A 13,020-nucleotide genomic window follows, 5' to 3' on the forward strand; every position below is an offset into this window, starting at 1 on the left:
CCATCACCAAAAAAAAAAAAAAAAAAAAAAAAAAAAAAAGAGATGACAGCAATTTTGAAGCTCCAAAAACTATTATGAAATGTAGCAGTTCTCCAGTGGAACAAGACAAACTCCCACATCACAGTCATCAGCATAAGAGGAAAACTGATACGACTTCTTAAACAGACTGCCATTAACAGTGAAAATTAGTCTCCTCTATTGCTAAGTTTTAGCTGCATAATGCTATTCTAAAAGCATATTACACTGTAGGGGGACAGCTTTTTTATTTTTTAATGGAGAATGGGGGACCAAATCACAAAGCAACTCGAAGACAGGAAGAGAGGTTGTACAAGAAGTACAGAGCAGAGCCTAAGAGGCCACACTTAGGATTTCCCCTGCCTTTTTTCTTCTTTTTTTTTTTTTCCCCCTTTAAAAAGCTAGACAGAACAACAAGAAAGAAAACATAAATATGGTAGGTCATTAAACAAATACTGAGTTCAGGTAACAGCAGATTCAAATCTTCATATTACTTTTAGCTACCACCTTTCTTATGTTGTGAGCTACAGAGGGTGTTGGCTCTCCCAGCACTTGCAAGACACTGGTTGAAGGTCACTGATGTGGAGGGTGCCATAAGTGGGATGCAGAATGGCACAGCTAATATTGTTTCCAGCTGCAAGATGGCAAAAGGAAGCAATGGATGGCCTTTTTCATAGGCTTTCATTTATCTTTTTTGCTGGTAGCTGGAGTTAAAAAGCTTACTTTTTGTTTTGCTTTTAGATGAAGCAACACACAAAAGGTTGTTATGCTCCCCCCCCCCGCCCCAACTGCACTGAAACCTATTTCAAGATGTTCTGTAATTCAGTCAGCAGCCTCCATGAAGACACTCCATAAGGATGTTTCATTTGGTAACTTTCTTCAAAAAATTCCTGCGGTCAGATGATTAGCAGCCCTGCAGGTCACTTCACCTCCTGCAGCAACTGAGCTGCATCAAGTAGAAAATTCTGAAGAAAAAAATCTCAAAACTTGCTATTAGCATCTAATCAAGAGTTGGTGAAGGTCAGCAGTAGCTTATTTTTTTAGACTTTCAGATGTGACTTTTTTTTTCCTGATATAAAATTGACACCTTTCTCATTTTACCAAGAAAACCAATTACCTGGACCAGTATGACAGATTTTGTACAGATGAGTCTGAACAAGTTAAATGTTTTGGAAAGGTAATACCACTGCCGCTACTACTACTGCTAACAACCTTTCTGTTTCTTTAATGACATGCACATCCCAACTTCAGGATGGGAGAGCTGTCCTTGAAGAAGAGGCACTTCCAGGTAACGTAGTACAATCTAATGAACTAATTGCTTTACTTTTTTAGGCACACAATCTGTGGCCAATGGCTGATCTAAAGCAGAATATACTGAAGTTTTCTGCCTGGGCCGTAAATGTTTTGCCACCAAGTTTTTTTTGTTTTGTTTTGGGGTTTTTAGTTTGTTTGTTTGTTTTTTTAAAAACAAACTCGGGGTGGGGGAGAAATCAAGCTAGGACCTGAAAAAGCTCTTTTATATGTTCTTAAACAGGACTTTCTGGCTAGCTACAGTTAACAACAACATTTAAGATTCCTGTTTGCTCAGATTCACCTTAAAGAAGCTACAAAGTAGAGCACATCAGAAGTCTTCACACAGTTAAACACATAAATGCAGATCATGATACTGAAATTTTGCATTTTTCCTGTTTCCGGGGTTGATTACTTCCTCACTACTAATCTATTTCTGTCTCTCCCATCTCTTCAGTTACCCTTTTGGTCCTCATATGTCCCATCTCAACACCTTTTCTGGCTGGAATGTACAGAGGGGAAAAGACAAATCATTCGATCTTTCTTGTCTGTTCCTGCTGACAATACATCTTTTTCTTCTTTTACAGATACAACACCTTTTTCTTCTTCTTCACATTGTGTGACTATTCGTCATATTACTCTGATCATTCTATTTCATAACAATCACCACGAAAAATCACCTGTGTTTAGAAGGAAATAAACCTCCCATTCTACACATGCAGTATTTGGTTATAAGTAATCAAAATAATTCAATAAGAGTTTAGAAAAAGAGAAAAAAGTTACTAATTTTAAGAATTAAAAGATTAATTTGATTATTGCAATTCCAGCAGACTGCTTCAAGCAATAAATAGTCTTCAGAGGATGCCATTTACCAAGACAGCTGGGAGGACAAAAATAGATGCAACAAACCTACTCACATTGTATGTAAAACAGCGTTAACAAGGAGAATGAGGATAACAGAGCATATGTCAGCAGAGCTTTCTATTTCCACATACAGAGCAAGTATGTATTTCTCTCAAAATACATTTTATAAGATACGTCTCTGTAGTGCACTAATCCATTTACACAGTATTACCTACCAAAAAAGTTATTTCTGTCTTCAACAACTGTTGTTTTAAAAATGTGTAACATCTGACCCTGTGCCATTGCAGTGACTCTGAATCCTGATGAAAGGATCATACTAACTCTTGATAAGTTATTTGCAGCATTAAAAGCAAAAAAATATTTGTTTAACATTTAATTTTACTGAACAATTACTCAGATTTACAAATCCACTGATTTTCCGATTCAGAATTTTTAGAGAGAAATTAAAACATCCCAAACAGCCCATGCTGACAGCTCTTTGCTTGCAATTAATCTTAAACTTTAACAAAAGTTTCAAATAAAAAAAAGATACAATACCTGAAGAAGGTCACTGAGGTCAAGTAACATGTCTGTGAAGAAGTCAAGGAACATACATGCTTGTTGAATGTGACAGTGTTTCTTAATTTCACTAGCAACCCAAAAAAAGGAAGAAATAAACACAGGTTTAACTGTCAAAGAAACCAAATATGGGTGCACCACTTCTGCTAACAGCCAGCATCCAGCTAACCGTTGAACTCCCCAGAAAATCCTGCCAGCACCCGCTGCATTTACTCCACAAGTTTATGTGGCATGATGGTCTCAAAGAACAAGCCAACACCTTGTGTGACTTACAATACTCACCATATACTGCAGCCCAAGAAAGACCCAGTGATAACAAAAAACAATAATAGCAGCAAGATAGAATACTCTTATTACACTTTATTTAAGAATGTAAAGCATCATCAGTCTCCTATACCAGCTTAGGAGCCCAGGGTCCCAGAAAGATGGAAAAGCAAACTAAGAAAACTGCAATAAGTTTCTTTTGTCCTCTTCTATGAGGACCTGTCAAAGAGCTGGGAAGAGAAAGCCACTTTGGCTACTCTCTTCTCTGACCAAGAAAATCAGCTGTTACCTTTGAGTTCTTACTCCCTCCATCATATCCTATGCTGCTGCAAAAACATTAGGTCACCGTCTACTACTCACTATGGGCACACTTGAAACCCGTAATAGCTAAAACCAAGCCAAAACCACTACAAGTTTCCATTAGATTTTACTGAAACTAACCACACTTATATTTCCTTAACAATAAACGAAAAAGGAAAAAAACAAACCACCATTAAGCTTAAGGTGCAAAGGTAGCCTTCTCCCTGCTATCAAAGTAACACACACATGCTGGATCTCCTATCAGCTACTCAGGTGTGGCTTACATGTCGTAAAAGGGTACCGGTTTTACCATTAAAAGGAGTGTCAAAGCAAAGTGAGAGAGAAGGGGGGGGGGGGGCAAAGAAAACACGTAGGCAGGGGTGTATGCGCGTTTGTGTATGTAGCAATGTGTTAAGAAATCCAGTACTAAAAAAAAAAAAAATACAGGGATGTCAGCATAGTTCGGTACATCATGTAACGCAAGTATTAGCGTATGTTGTTCTTAAAGTATGCCAGAGTAATACAGTACACGTTTCTCCTAAGTATTATCAGCCGTGGAAGGAGAATAATTCAGATAACGTAATCAGTTTATACATAAACATTTATCTCGCTAAGAATTTTTATCCTTGAGCATTTCTATCCTTAGTTTGCATTTAAAATTATATGAATTTAGTACTCCAAATCTGTTACAAAATTCAATACGTTTTGTTAAAATTATTTGGTGAAAGTTGATTTTAGCATTAAAAAACCATAGCATAGCTGGATATTTAATTAGCTGAAAACGCAGCATGTCTGAAAAAAATCCAAAATCCCTTATAGATATTATGCAAGACATTAAAGTAATCTTAAATTTTAACACAGCAAGGAAATTGCTAACAAAAACAATTTGTAAAATATAGAGCTTAGAAATTTACACAGAGCAATACTGAATTCAACACAACTTTTTGGTCAAAGTAGTGAGAAAGGAGAAAATGGAAAGACTTTAACAATGAAATTGCCAAGGAACCATAACAGTCAGCAGCTCAAACAGATCTAGGAAGAAATCACTACACCAATTTCATGCTCAAGAAATATTCTAGGTCTGAAAATGTTCCTAGCTCGTGACTGACTTGAAGCATCTGGTTACTCTGTGCCCACCCTGAGATACCTTCACCACTGAGATAAACAAAAATTATCACTCATATCTGGTAGATTTCGTCACAATTTAGGAAAAACAAGACAAACAAAAAAAAAACCCACCAAAAGAAAAACAGCTCATAGGCTATTGAGGCACCAAAGTGAGCAACTGAGTGGTCCTAGAGTCTGTCTGCTGTCACTGGAGGCAGAGGAGGAGTCAGAAAGAGAGCATCAGTGCCAGAGGCTAATTCAGATCTTAGGTGGGCCAGAGAGCTAATTTTCTAACCTAGGCATTTCAGTTACAGTCATAAAATCTGTATACCAAAAGTATTCTTCATCCTCCTCAAACCATTAAAAACGCTTCAGCGGAAGACCTAAACTTAATAACAAATTACAAGTGCTCAGGCTTTACTACTGGGATAAAAAAACCAAACCAAACCCCAAACCACAAAAAAACCCCACACCTTTTTCTCCAAGTAAGAAGAAACAGAAAGCATTGCATGCATCTGTAATGACACGAGATTAGAGCCAAGAAGCTGGGAAATACACTTGCAGGGTTCAGGCAACTCTGAAGCAATTTAGAGCTACACTATAGATGCTTTAACATACAGTTGCTTTGCTCCTCAGAGAAGTTAGTTCAAGTGTCCACTGAAATTGTAAGCAAAGGTCACAGTAAAAATGTGGCATTTCTGGATTTCATTTAAGGTAGCCTCCAGCAATCGCTCTCCCTGATTAGACATGTAGCTGCTACAGCGAAGCAAAAGCAAAGGGGAAATTTGAGTCATGCAGTAGCAATGGGTTGGCCTTTACTGTGAATATTGTGAGCACAATTATCAGCAGGAAGTAGTTGTAAAAACAGGCAGTTGTTTTCAAACTCCTTTTCAGAGTTCGAACAGTTCAGGAGAATATACAACAACAGCTGAAAACAGCAGATAATACTTAATATGTATTCAAAAATTATACAATCATAAGATAAAAGTTTTCTTTGAGGTTGAAAGAAAACAATGATAATTTTACATACGGAGACTGCTAGCACATGGAAAAGTTCTCAAAGGAATAGAAAGCTACTGATAATGTAGATACATGCACACAAAATAACAGGACATAAACACAAGGGGTTATAAATGCACCCAATTTAAAAGAAAAAGAAAAAGGAAAAGAAAAAAAAAGCATTAACAGTTTCAACTGCTTTTCCTTTGCTGTTCATTCTTTAAACTAATTTCACCAAGGTATGCAATTGACTGTCCATCACTAGAAACTTTTAAATCAAAATGAGTCTACAGGCTTTACTTCAAAAGATTTAATTCAAGGGAATCCTTTGACCAACGTGATGCAAGAGGTCAGACCGAGTGGCCAGAACACTCCCTTTCTGCCTTTATAATCCAGTAATCTGTGGATAATGTGAGAGCACCATGAATCACAGCAATAATGATCTCATTCTCAGCACCAGAGGAAACAAAAGTTCATGATGAAATGAATAGTACCGGAAACCTAAAACCCAAAATACCAAAACAAGCATGCATTTGTCCTTCAGACAGACCTACATTTACATACTCCAGCAATCCTAAAGTACTTATATGCAGCGAAATCCCCTTGGTTTTCAATACTCACATTTAGCAGGAAGCAAAACTGCCATTTGCCAGAGTTTATATATAGAGATGCAGGAATAAATTGTGGAAGATGCTTTTAAAATAACAACTATCATTTACAATAGAGTCGTTCCCCCTCCTCCCCCCCCACAAAAAAAAAAAAAAAAAAAAAAAAAAAAGCCAACTTTATTTTTAGTGTCTGACAATCTACAATAATCAGGAAACCTTCAAACAGACTATTTTACATTACTGTGTCAAAATTCTTCCGCTATATAGTATGTCATATCTGGGATATACAGGCACATATAAGCAGCACAGAGAAGACAAAGAGTCTAATATTTATTTTAGTTAGTTAGTTTTTGTAAGTTACCCTCAGAACTTTTTTTACTTACTTTCACAAGCTTACTACAAAATCAGCCATACCACAGAAAGAGGACTAATGCCAAGGAATCACGACTGCAAGCCACTCAGCATAAACTTGACATCCATAAGAGCCATGCTGTCCACTAATGAAGTGTTACCTTTTTTCAGTTGAAGCTAAAATGCTTTCTGTTTCTAACAAAAACTAAACCCAGATCCATTAAATAGATGAAATATTTGAACATAAAGTCACCCTCTGTACTCAACAACAGCAATTCAGCTGGCTGCAAAAAAAACCAAAAACCAAAGCTTAATAGGAAATCTGACTGAAAAGCAAAAAAAAAAAATTATGAATATTAAAACAAATTTTTCTCAAGTTCTAAATGAAATTAAATATTTGAAATTTCAATGTTAGGGTTCTGTATAAGCAACATAAGAAATGTGAACTTCCCAGAAGCACGTATAACAACAGACACATGGAGATAAGACAAAAGGGAGGGTGGACATAGAAGTGGAGTCATACCAGGGTGAAAAACTAGTGACTGCATTTGGCTGGCCCTGAACCCAGTTTTCCACCTTTCAGTTCAACACCCAATTCACAAAATTCCCTTTCCATATTTTCATACACCAAGGGATTTCTGATTATGACTTATAACAATTATATCTCTGCTGCTTTACAAACTTTCACCATTTTAATTAGCAATTAATTAAAACTGACAGGACTAATTGTTTAAAGTAAACATTTCTCTTCCCAACGACACTGAACTAAAACGATTAGAAAATAATAACCAAAACCAACTCCTTCATAGAAAACTCATTTCTGATAACTCTAATAAAAGCTTTGCCTTGAGGCTGAAATCCTACAGAGCCAGTTTCCAAAGTTTAAGTTTGCAATTTTGTCTGTGCAAAGAAGTCCACATAACATAGGCTGCACTCGAGTATACAAATAAAAAGAGCATTTAACAAATCAAACTGGTAAGCACAAATGCCATTTTTATAAAAAGCTATCTTTATTTCTGCACAAATGCCATTTTTATAAAAAGCTATCTTTATTTCTGTGTAGATTAATGCATGATAAAAAAAAGAATTGCATTTTGGTCTGTGGTCCCCTCCCACCCCCCCCTTCTTTGCACACAGCTGCATGTCTGTGTTTCATAAAACTGCATTTTTCTATATTCTGTATTCTAAAATCCCCAACTTAAGGACAAAAAGAAGTGCTGCACGCCTTCCCCAGGTAAATCAGGATGTTTCTCTAGCAGTTCCCTTTCAGCACGTGCAACGTCACTATCTTCATAGTTAAGACAAAGTTAGCGGCAGTAATTCAGCATCGTCCAGCCACCTAGGCAGATTATTAAAAAGGAGACAGGCATATTGGGCTGCATTCAGCCTGCCTGATTTCATGGCGTTAACTGAAAGGGTTAGAAGTGTAGCTTTCTGGCTCAGCTAAGATCTGAACTAGCCTCTGACACCAGTTCTCTGCTCCTCTATCTCCAGTGACAGTAAGACAAAATCTAGGGCAACTGGGCTGCTGACTGGCGCCGCAGCCGGTTAGACTGGATGGGTCCAACACCTGTGAGCTACACTAACCTTCAGACTCCCCGATGCACATACAGTTCAGTCTTTACTAAACTAATGCTGTAGCTTTTCTTAATAATCGTCTTCAGAGCCATTCCCATTTAGAGGAACATTTTCAAAAGCACACCAGGCTAGCTGAATATGCAGCGAGCGTTCAGCACTTCTGAAAACACTGTCCTTAGAGAATAAGGTCTTCAAAGGATTGGGGCTAGGCTGTATTCCTAGTGTTACTGACTTCAAGTAAATAACTTGCTTTGTGGGATATTGCAAAGTATTTACATAGTCGCGTGTAAATTTATAACACCGTGCAACACAACCAGAAAAAAGTAAAAAAAATACATTTCTTGTCCCAAAATGCCTGTACAGTCAACTCACAATTATGCAGGATATCAGATGGATAAAATATGCAAAGAATATCCATACTAAGCTACTGAAAGATAATCCAGTTAGTATATTTACTTTGGGAAAAGAAAATTTAAGCATAGAATGAAAATGTAAATGTTAATTTAAAAGTTTTGAGAGACATGAGGTTAATCTTCAACCTGGATGATGTGACCATGTATAAATAACAGTTGGCTATATTCAAACAACAAAAAGTCTCCAAACAAGAAAGAGAGACCCCGTCCCCTGAACAGTAAATTGAACAAGCGCTGGTGAGGGAAAACAAGAGAGGTTGCTAGGAGAAGGAAGGTTTAAGGAAGAACTTAAAAGAAGAGCGGGGCTGGCAGACAAGAATGGGAGAGAGGCACCAGGAAAGGAGAAAAGCTCAAGCTGCAAAGGAAAAAGAAACAAGAGTAAATAGTAAAATCACTGCAGAAAACATCCTGTGTCTGAAAAGAGTTCAAACACATAAGCAGGTATGAAATTGCACAGTCCAAAAATCTGCACAGAATGACCATTTGATAATAAAGTGGGCATAAAAAAAACGCAGCTGTGAAGGAGGACACCAATAGTAAAGATTTAAGTAAACGTAAAGGAGTTCAGTTCTCTCTCTTTTCCCTGTGTACAAAGTCTGTAAAGGTTATGACTCTTGCACCAGCAGTGAAAGAAAAGTTTCACAGAACTCAGAGGTGCAGATTTGGAAGAACTATTCTGAGATGACAATCGGGTATTCAGCACAGCAGCAACACACCCGTTCGGAAACGTGAAGCAGCTGGCGGAGACAGAGAAGCAGCAGAAACTAGAAGCAGAGAAAAATCACTGCCTGATCAGAGGTGGCAAAGGAAAACCAGCACTGTCATGAGCCTGACACTCTGCTTTTCAGAAAACTCCAAATGGAAGAGTTTGGCAAGATGTGAAAAAAAAAACAAACCAAAAAACACAAAACAGAATAATCTCAGCCAGCCTGCCCCAAACTGGCTTGATTCTGGCCCATTATCACCCCCCTTCCCTGGGCTGCTATTTGTGCAGCAACGTGGCAAACCAGCCTAGGGAACTGTCCGAAATAAATATTTTTTCTTTTCTTTTTTTTTTTTTTTTTTTTTTGCCTGTTTTCAGCTGGATTAACTCCCCAATTCACATGTAACTGCACAAACACCTGGGCTGATAGAAGGCAGGGGACAGACTGGGGGAGGACTGAGCAGGCAAGGGCAAAGCAAGATGACTTCTTTCTGAAGCTGCGCCAGCTCACACTGGCTTAAAGCATTCATCAAAACTAGACCCTGAAACAATCTTTCAAGTCACCCATCCCACCTTCTCAAATTTCTCTTTAAAGTAATACTGTTTGCAGAGTTCTCCCCAGCTTGCTGCAAAATACAAAGACCTACCTTATCTGAAAGAAAAACCTTAAAACAAATAAGGAGCAAAAGCCTGCAGAATAACTGCTTTATAGTAAACCAAAATCTTATAAAACTGATAACACCTTCCTTGTTTTAAGTACATACACAGTTCCTGTGTGGAAGTTCATCACAGTACTACTCTGGTTTACCGACAGTGAACACCCAGCTATACTTTTAGAAAAGTAGCATTGCCGTGCTCAATTAAACCAGAACAAAACCAAATTCTGTAGATACAGAATGTTTTATATTTTTCCATGCGAGAAGCCAAGCGTTACATCTTTGCTTTCATACCCATACTGAGTCTAATGCACTGGTATTAAGTGCTCCTCAGAGAATTATCTCAACAGACCTTTGCTGGGATGGGAGCGCGGCAGCTGCTGTACCCAGCACTGGGACACAGCAGAGTTTGCACAGAAACTCAGACGCTGCTTTCCTGCCAGTATCAGTGAACTTGATTTATCTATGCATAGGCATTATCTAATATCTTACATGTAAATATGTAATATCTTACATGCCACTGATTTAGCAGAAAATTTCTGACACTAGAGCCTTTGTTTCAAGAAGAAGTATAGCTTCCAAAAAATGAATTGCATCCCTGCCATTCTGAGGCTGCCGACTCCTTAATGGCCTTTGGTGGGAAGTACAACAATGTGTTAAATTTCCCATTCTTAAAGGCCTTTAAGAGAATCATATCAGCATATGTCATGTAACACAATGACAGAATAAACCCTTCTGTATCAGATGCCTGTAGGCATGTACCTGTAGGAACCTCTTTCGTTACTTGAACTGGATACTTAACTGCCACGCATGAAACGGAGCCCTTGTATTCAGAAAGCGGGCAGTACAGGAATACCTTTCCCCCAATGGTGTATTCCTGTTGATCAGAAAACCTCACCTCGGCAGGCGGGAGAGCTCTCTGCATTCCCACCCTCCCTCACACCTACAGCGCTCTGTTGGAAAACGCCAGGTGTAACGGCTTCATGGATGTGGCCGGCTCTCTCCAGGGGCACGGACTGAGCAACACTTTCACAAATGCTACCAAACTGTTAATTACTAGTCTTGGAGTAATCAAAGCAAGTTTGATTAAAGGCATTACAGTAACTCACGATAACTTCCCCAATCACCTGTCTTTGTTACAGAACTTAAACGCAGCATGGAGCTGAAAACTGGGTGCTTAGGACTAGTTTGTCAGCAGTGCTTGGAAGTCAGGACAACACACCACTTTCACATTGGCTGAACTCCTCAAAGCAGTCTGGTTTAGTCATTTTCAATAAAATAAATAGGAAAACATGGAGCTAAACTGATGCGCTGCATCAGTGGGTTTAAAAATCGTCAACTCATGCTTTCACTTTAAGAAATGCCTACACTAAATATAAAAAAGATTTCTACATGTTCACTGTAGCAGAAACTTATGTAAGTCATAACAGCACAGAGGTACACAGAATTTGACTTTTATTAAAGAGAGTTACATTTTCTAAACTGGGCTTGCCTTATGGTTCATAAATAGCAGCTTATCCCAAATGAGTTACTAATAAAGCATTTTACCAAATACAGAATACGGCATCTTGCAGAGGCTATGCTTTAGAGTACCACTGTAAGAGTGTTCAAGGGAGGTTTATTTAGCAGTATGGGAGTAGAAAACTCACATTAACTCCTTGGACAGTTATCCAGGTATCTTGGGATATGGTAACAGATAAAAGCAACTGAGTTAGCACGTTTGAATTTACCAACCTGTGGACAAGACATAATATGCAACCATGTCTTCACTTCTACTTCACAGCAATGCACAAAGGAGAGATTACCTTAAGCTGTCACTGGCAGGGTGAGAAGATACCTTCACTTCCTGAGAGCCCAACTGAACAGGGCTCAAGAAGAACTAAAAAAAAGAAAAAAGAACTGCAATAGCTTTTCTAACTTTAAAAATATCAAATACCAATTTTAAATACCTTTCAGGGCTAGAGACAAGTGACGCATCATACTTTGAAATGGATACAATTCTCAACATGACACATTCCCCTTCAAGGACATAATATACTGGACTTTAAATTTAAAACAAATTTATGTCTTGAAAAGTTGCCCCTAGAAAAAGATTAAATTTGGTCCTTGAACAAGTATAGTACAGCAGGTGGAGGGAGGAGTTTACATGGCATGGAAGAAAGAGAACATATCTGAGATTTTAAGGTAGCTAACTTTTCAGAGAGTTCAATTGCGAGAATAAATCTTTGAGGTGATCTATTGAGCAGGGGAAACAGTCGCAGGCATTTGATACACTTTGTATTTTATCTACACAAAAGGGTGGGAAATAAATGCTTCCCTTTTGGAATCAGTTTTTCCCAAGAAATTGATAGCCATAGCCCCGAGGGACTCAAGGCTGTGCCTTCAGGACACTGGGTTTCTGTTTCCATTTTTGCCACTGCCCCACAAAAACACTTTTCATCCTTCTTTATCATGTTTTTATAATGAAGACAACAGTTTCCCCTTCCTTGGTAAAATGCTCTGAAATCTTCTATTACCTTACTACTATAATACACATTTTGACTCTGGGGTTCCCAAGTGTCTCCAAAGGGTCAGAGAAACAAGCTTTCAAATGTATTTCAGCTATAATGTCCCAGAAGGTAACTAACTTTATGGTCAACAATTATTTTTCAGACCATCTCCCTGCCTTTGAAAGACCCAAGCTACATCCTGTCTTAATACAACATCCGGATCTAACTAGTGGGTTTATGATATGCAAATCAACATAGAAATTTGTCCCCCTGTCCAAAACATGCAAAAAGGGCTTAAGAGCTAAGTGACATCCTCAGCTCCTTATAATAAAGAGATGCAATGCGTATCACTGATTCAGTCCCTTCTTTCAAGTATGCCAGTCCTAATTTTCATGCCTCTATTATCAAAAAACCAAAAACTTTAAAATCCTTTATTGTTTAATATTTAGTTCAATTTTGCACCAATTTGCTCTAAACTCACTTTACAAATACACATATCAATTCTTAGCGTTAGAAAAGATAAAGCAAGTGTCAACTCCTTGTTTATTGGTTATTCATCTTTATGAAGGAATCCTTAAGGAGCAAAAGGAAAACCCTTTATTGGGGCAAGGGGGGGGAGGGGGGAAGAGGAGGGTAGGAAGGGGCTAGAATACACATACTGATATCCTACTGAAAACTCAGGTCTTCAGTAAGCAATTTGCTGCAATTCTCTACTTGTCATGGATACTGCAATTCTGTTGGCATTACTGTCAATGTTTATGTCACTGAAGTAGGAACTCCCAAAGCATTGCAAGACAATGCTGCACACCATCAGTCAGTGAACAC

The 13,020-nt window shown here is 38.1% G+C and overlaps 1 protein-coding gene across 2 annotated transcripts in view; it reads right to left on the reverse strand.

Moving 5' to 3' along the window:
* BRF1 (BRF1, RNA polymerase III transcription initiation factor subunit) overlaps positions 1-13,020 on the reverse strand; it is a 180,398-nt gene that overhangs the window by 109,450 nt on the left and 57,928 nt on the right. For both annotated transcript variants that reach the window (XM_009273366.1, XM_019470509.1), the window contains exon 4: positions 2,707-2,738. In XM_009273366.1, coding sequence (XP_009271641.1) covers positions 2,707-2,738 — 32 coding nt within the window. The remainder of the gene's footprint in view (positions 1-2,706; positions 2,739-13,020) is intronic.

The sequence above is a fragment of the Aptenodytes forsteri genome, unplaced genomic scaffold, assembly GCF_000699145.1.
Source record: "Aptenodytes forsteri isolate BGI_AS27 unplaced genomic scaffold, ASM69914v1 Scaffold479, whole genome shotgun sequence".
NCBI lineage: Eukaryota > Metazoa > Chordata > Aves > Sphenisciformes > Spheniscidae > Aptenodytes > Aptenodytes forsteri.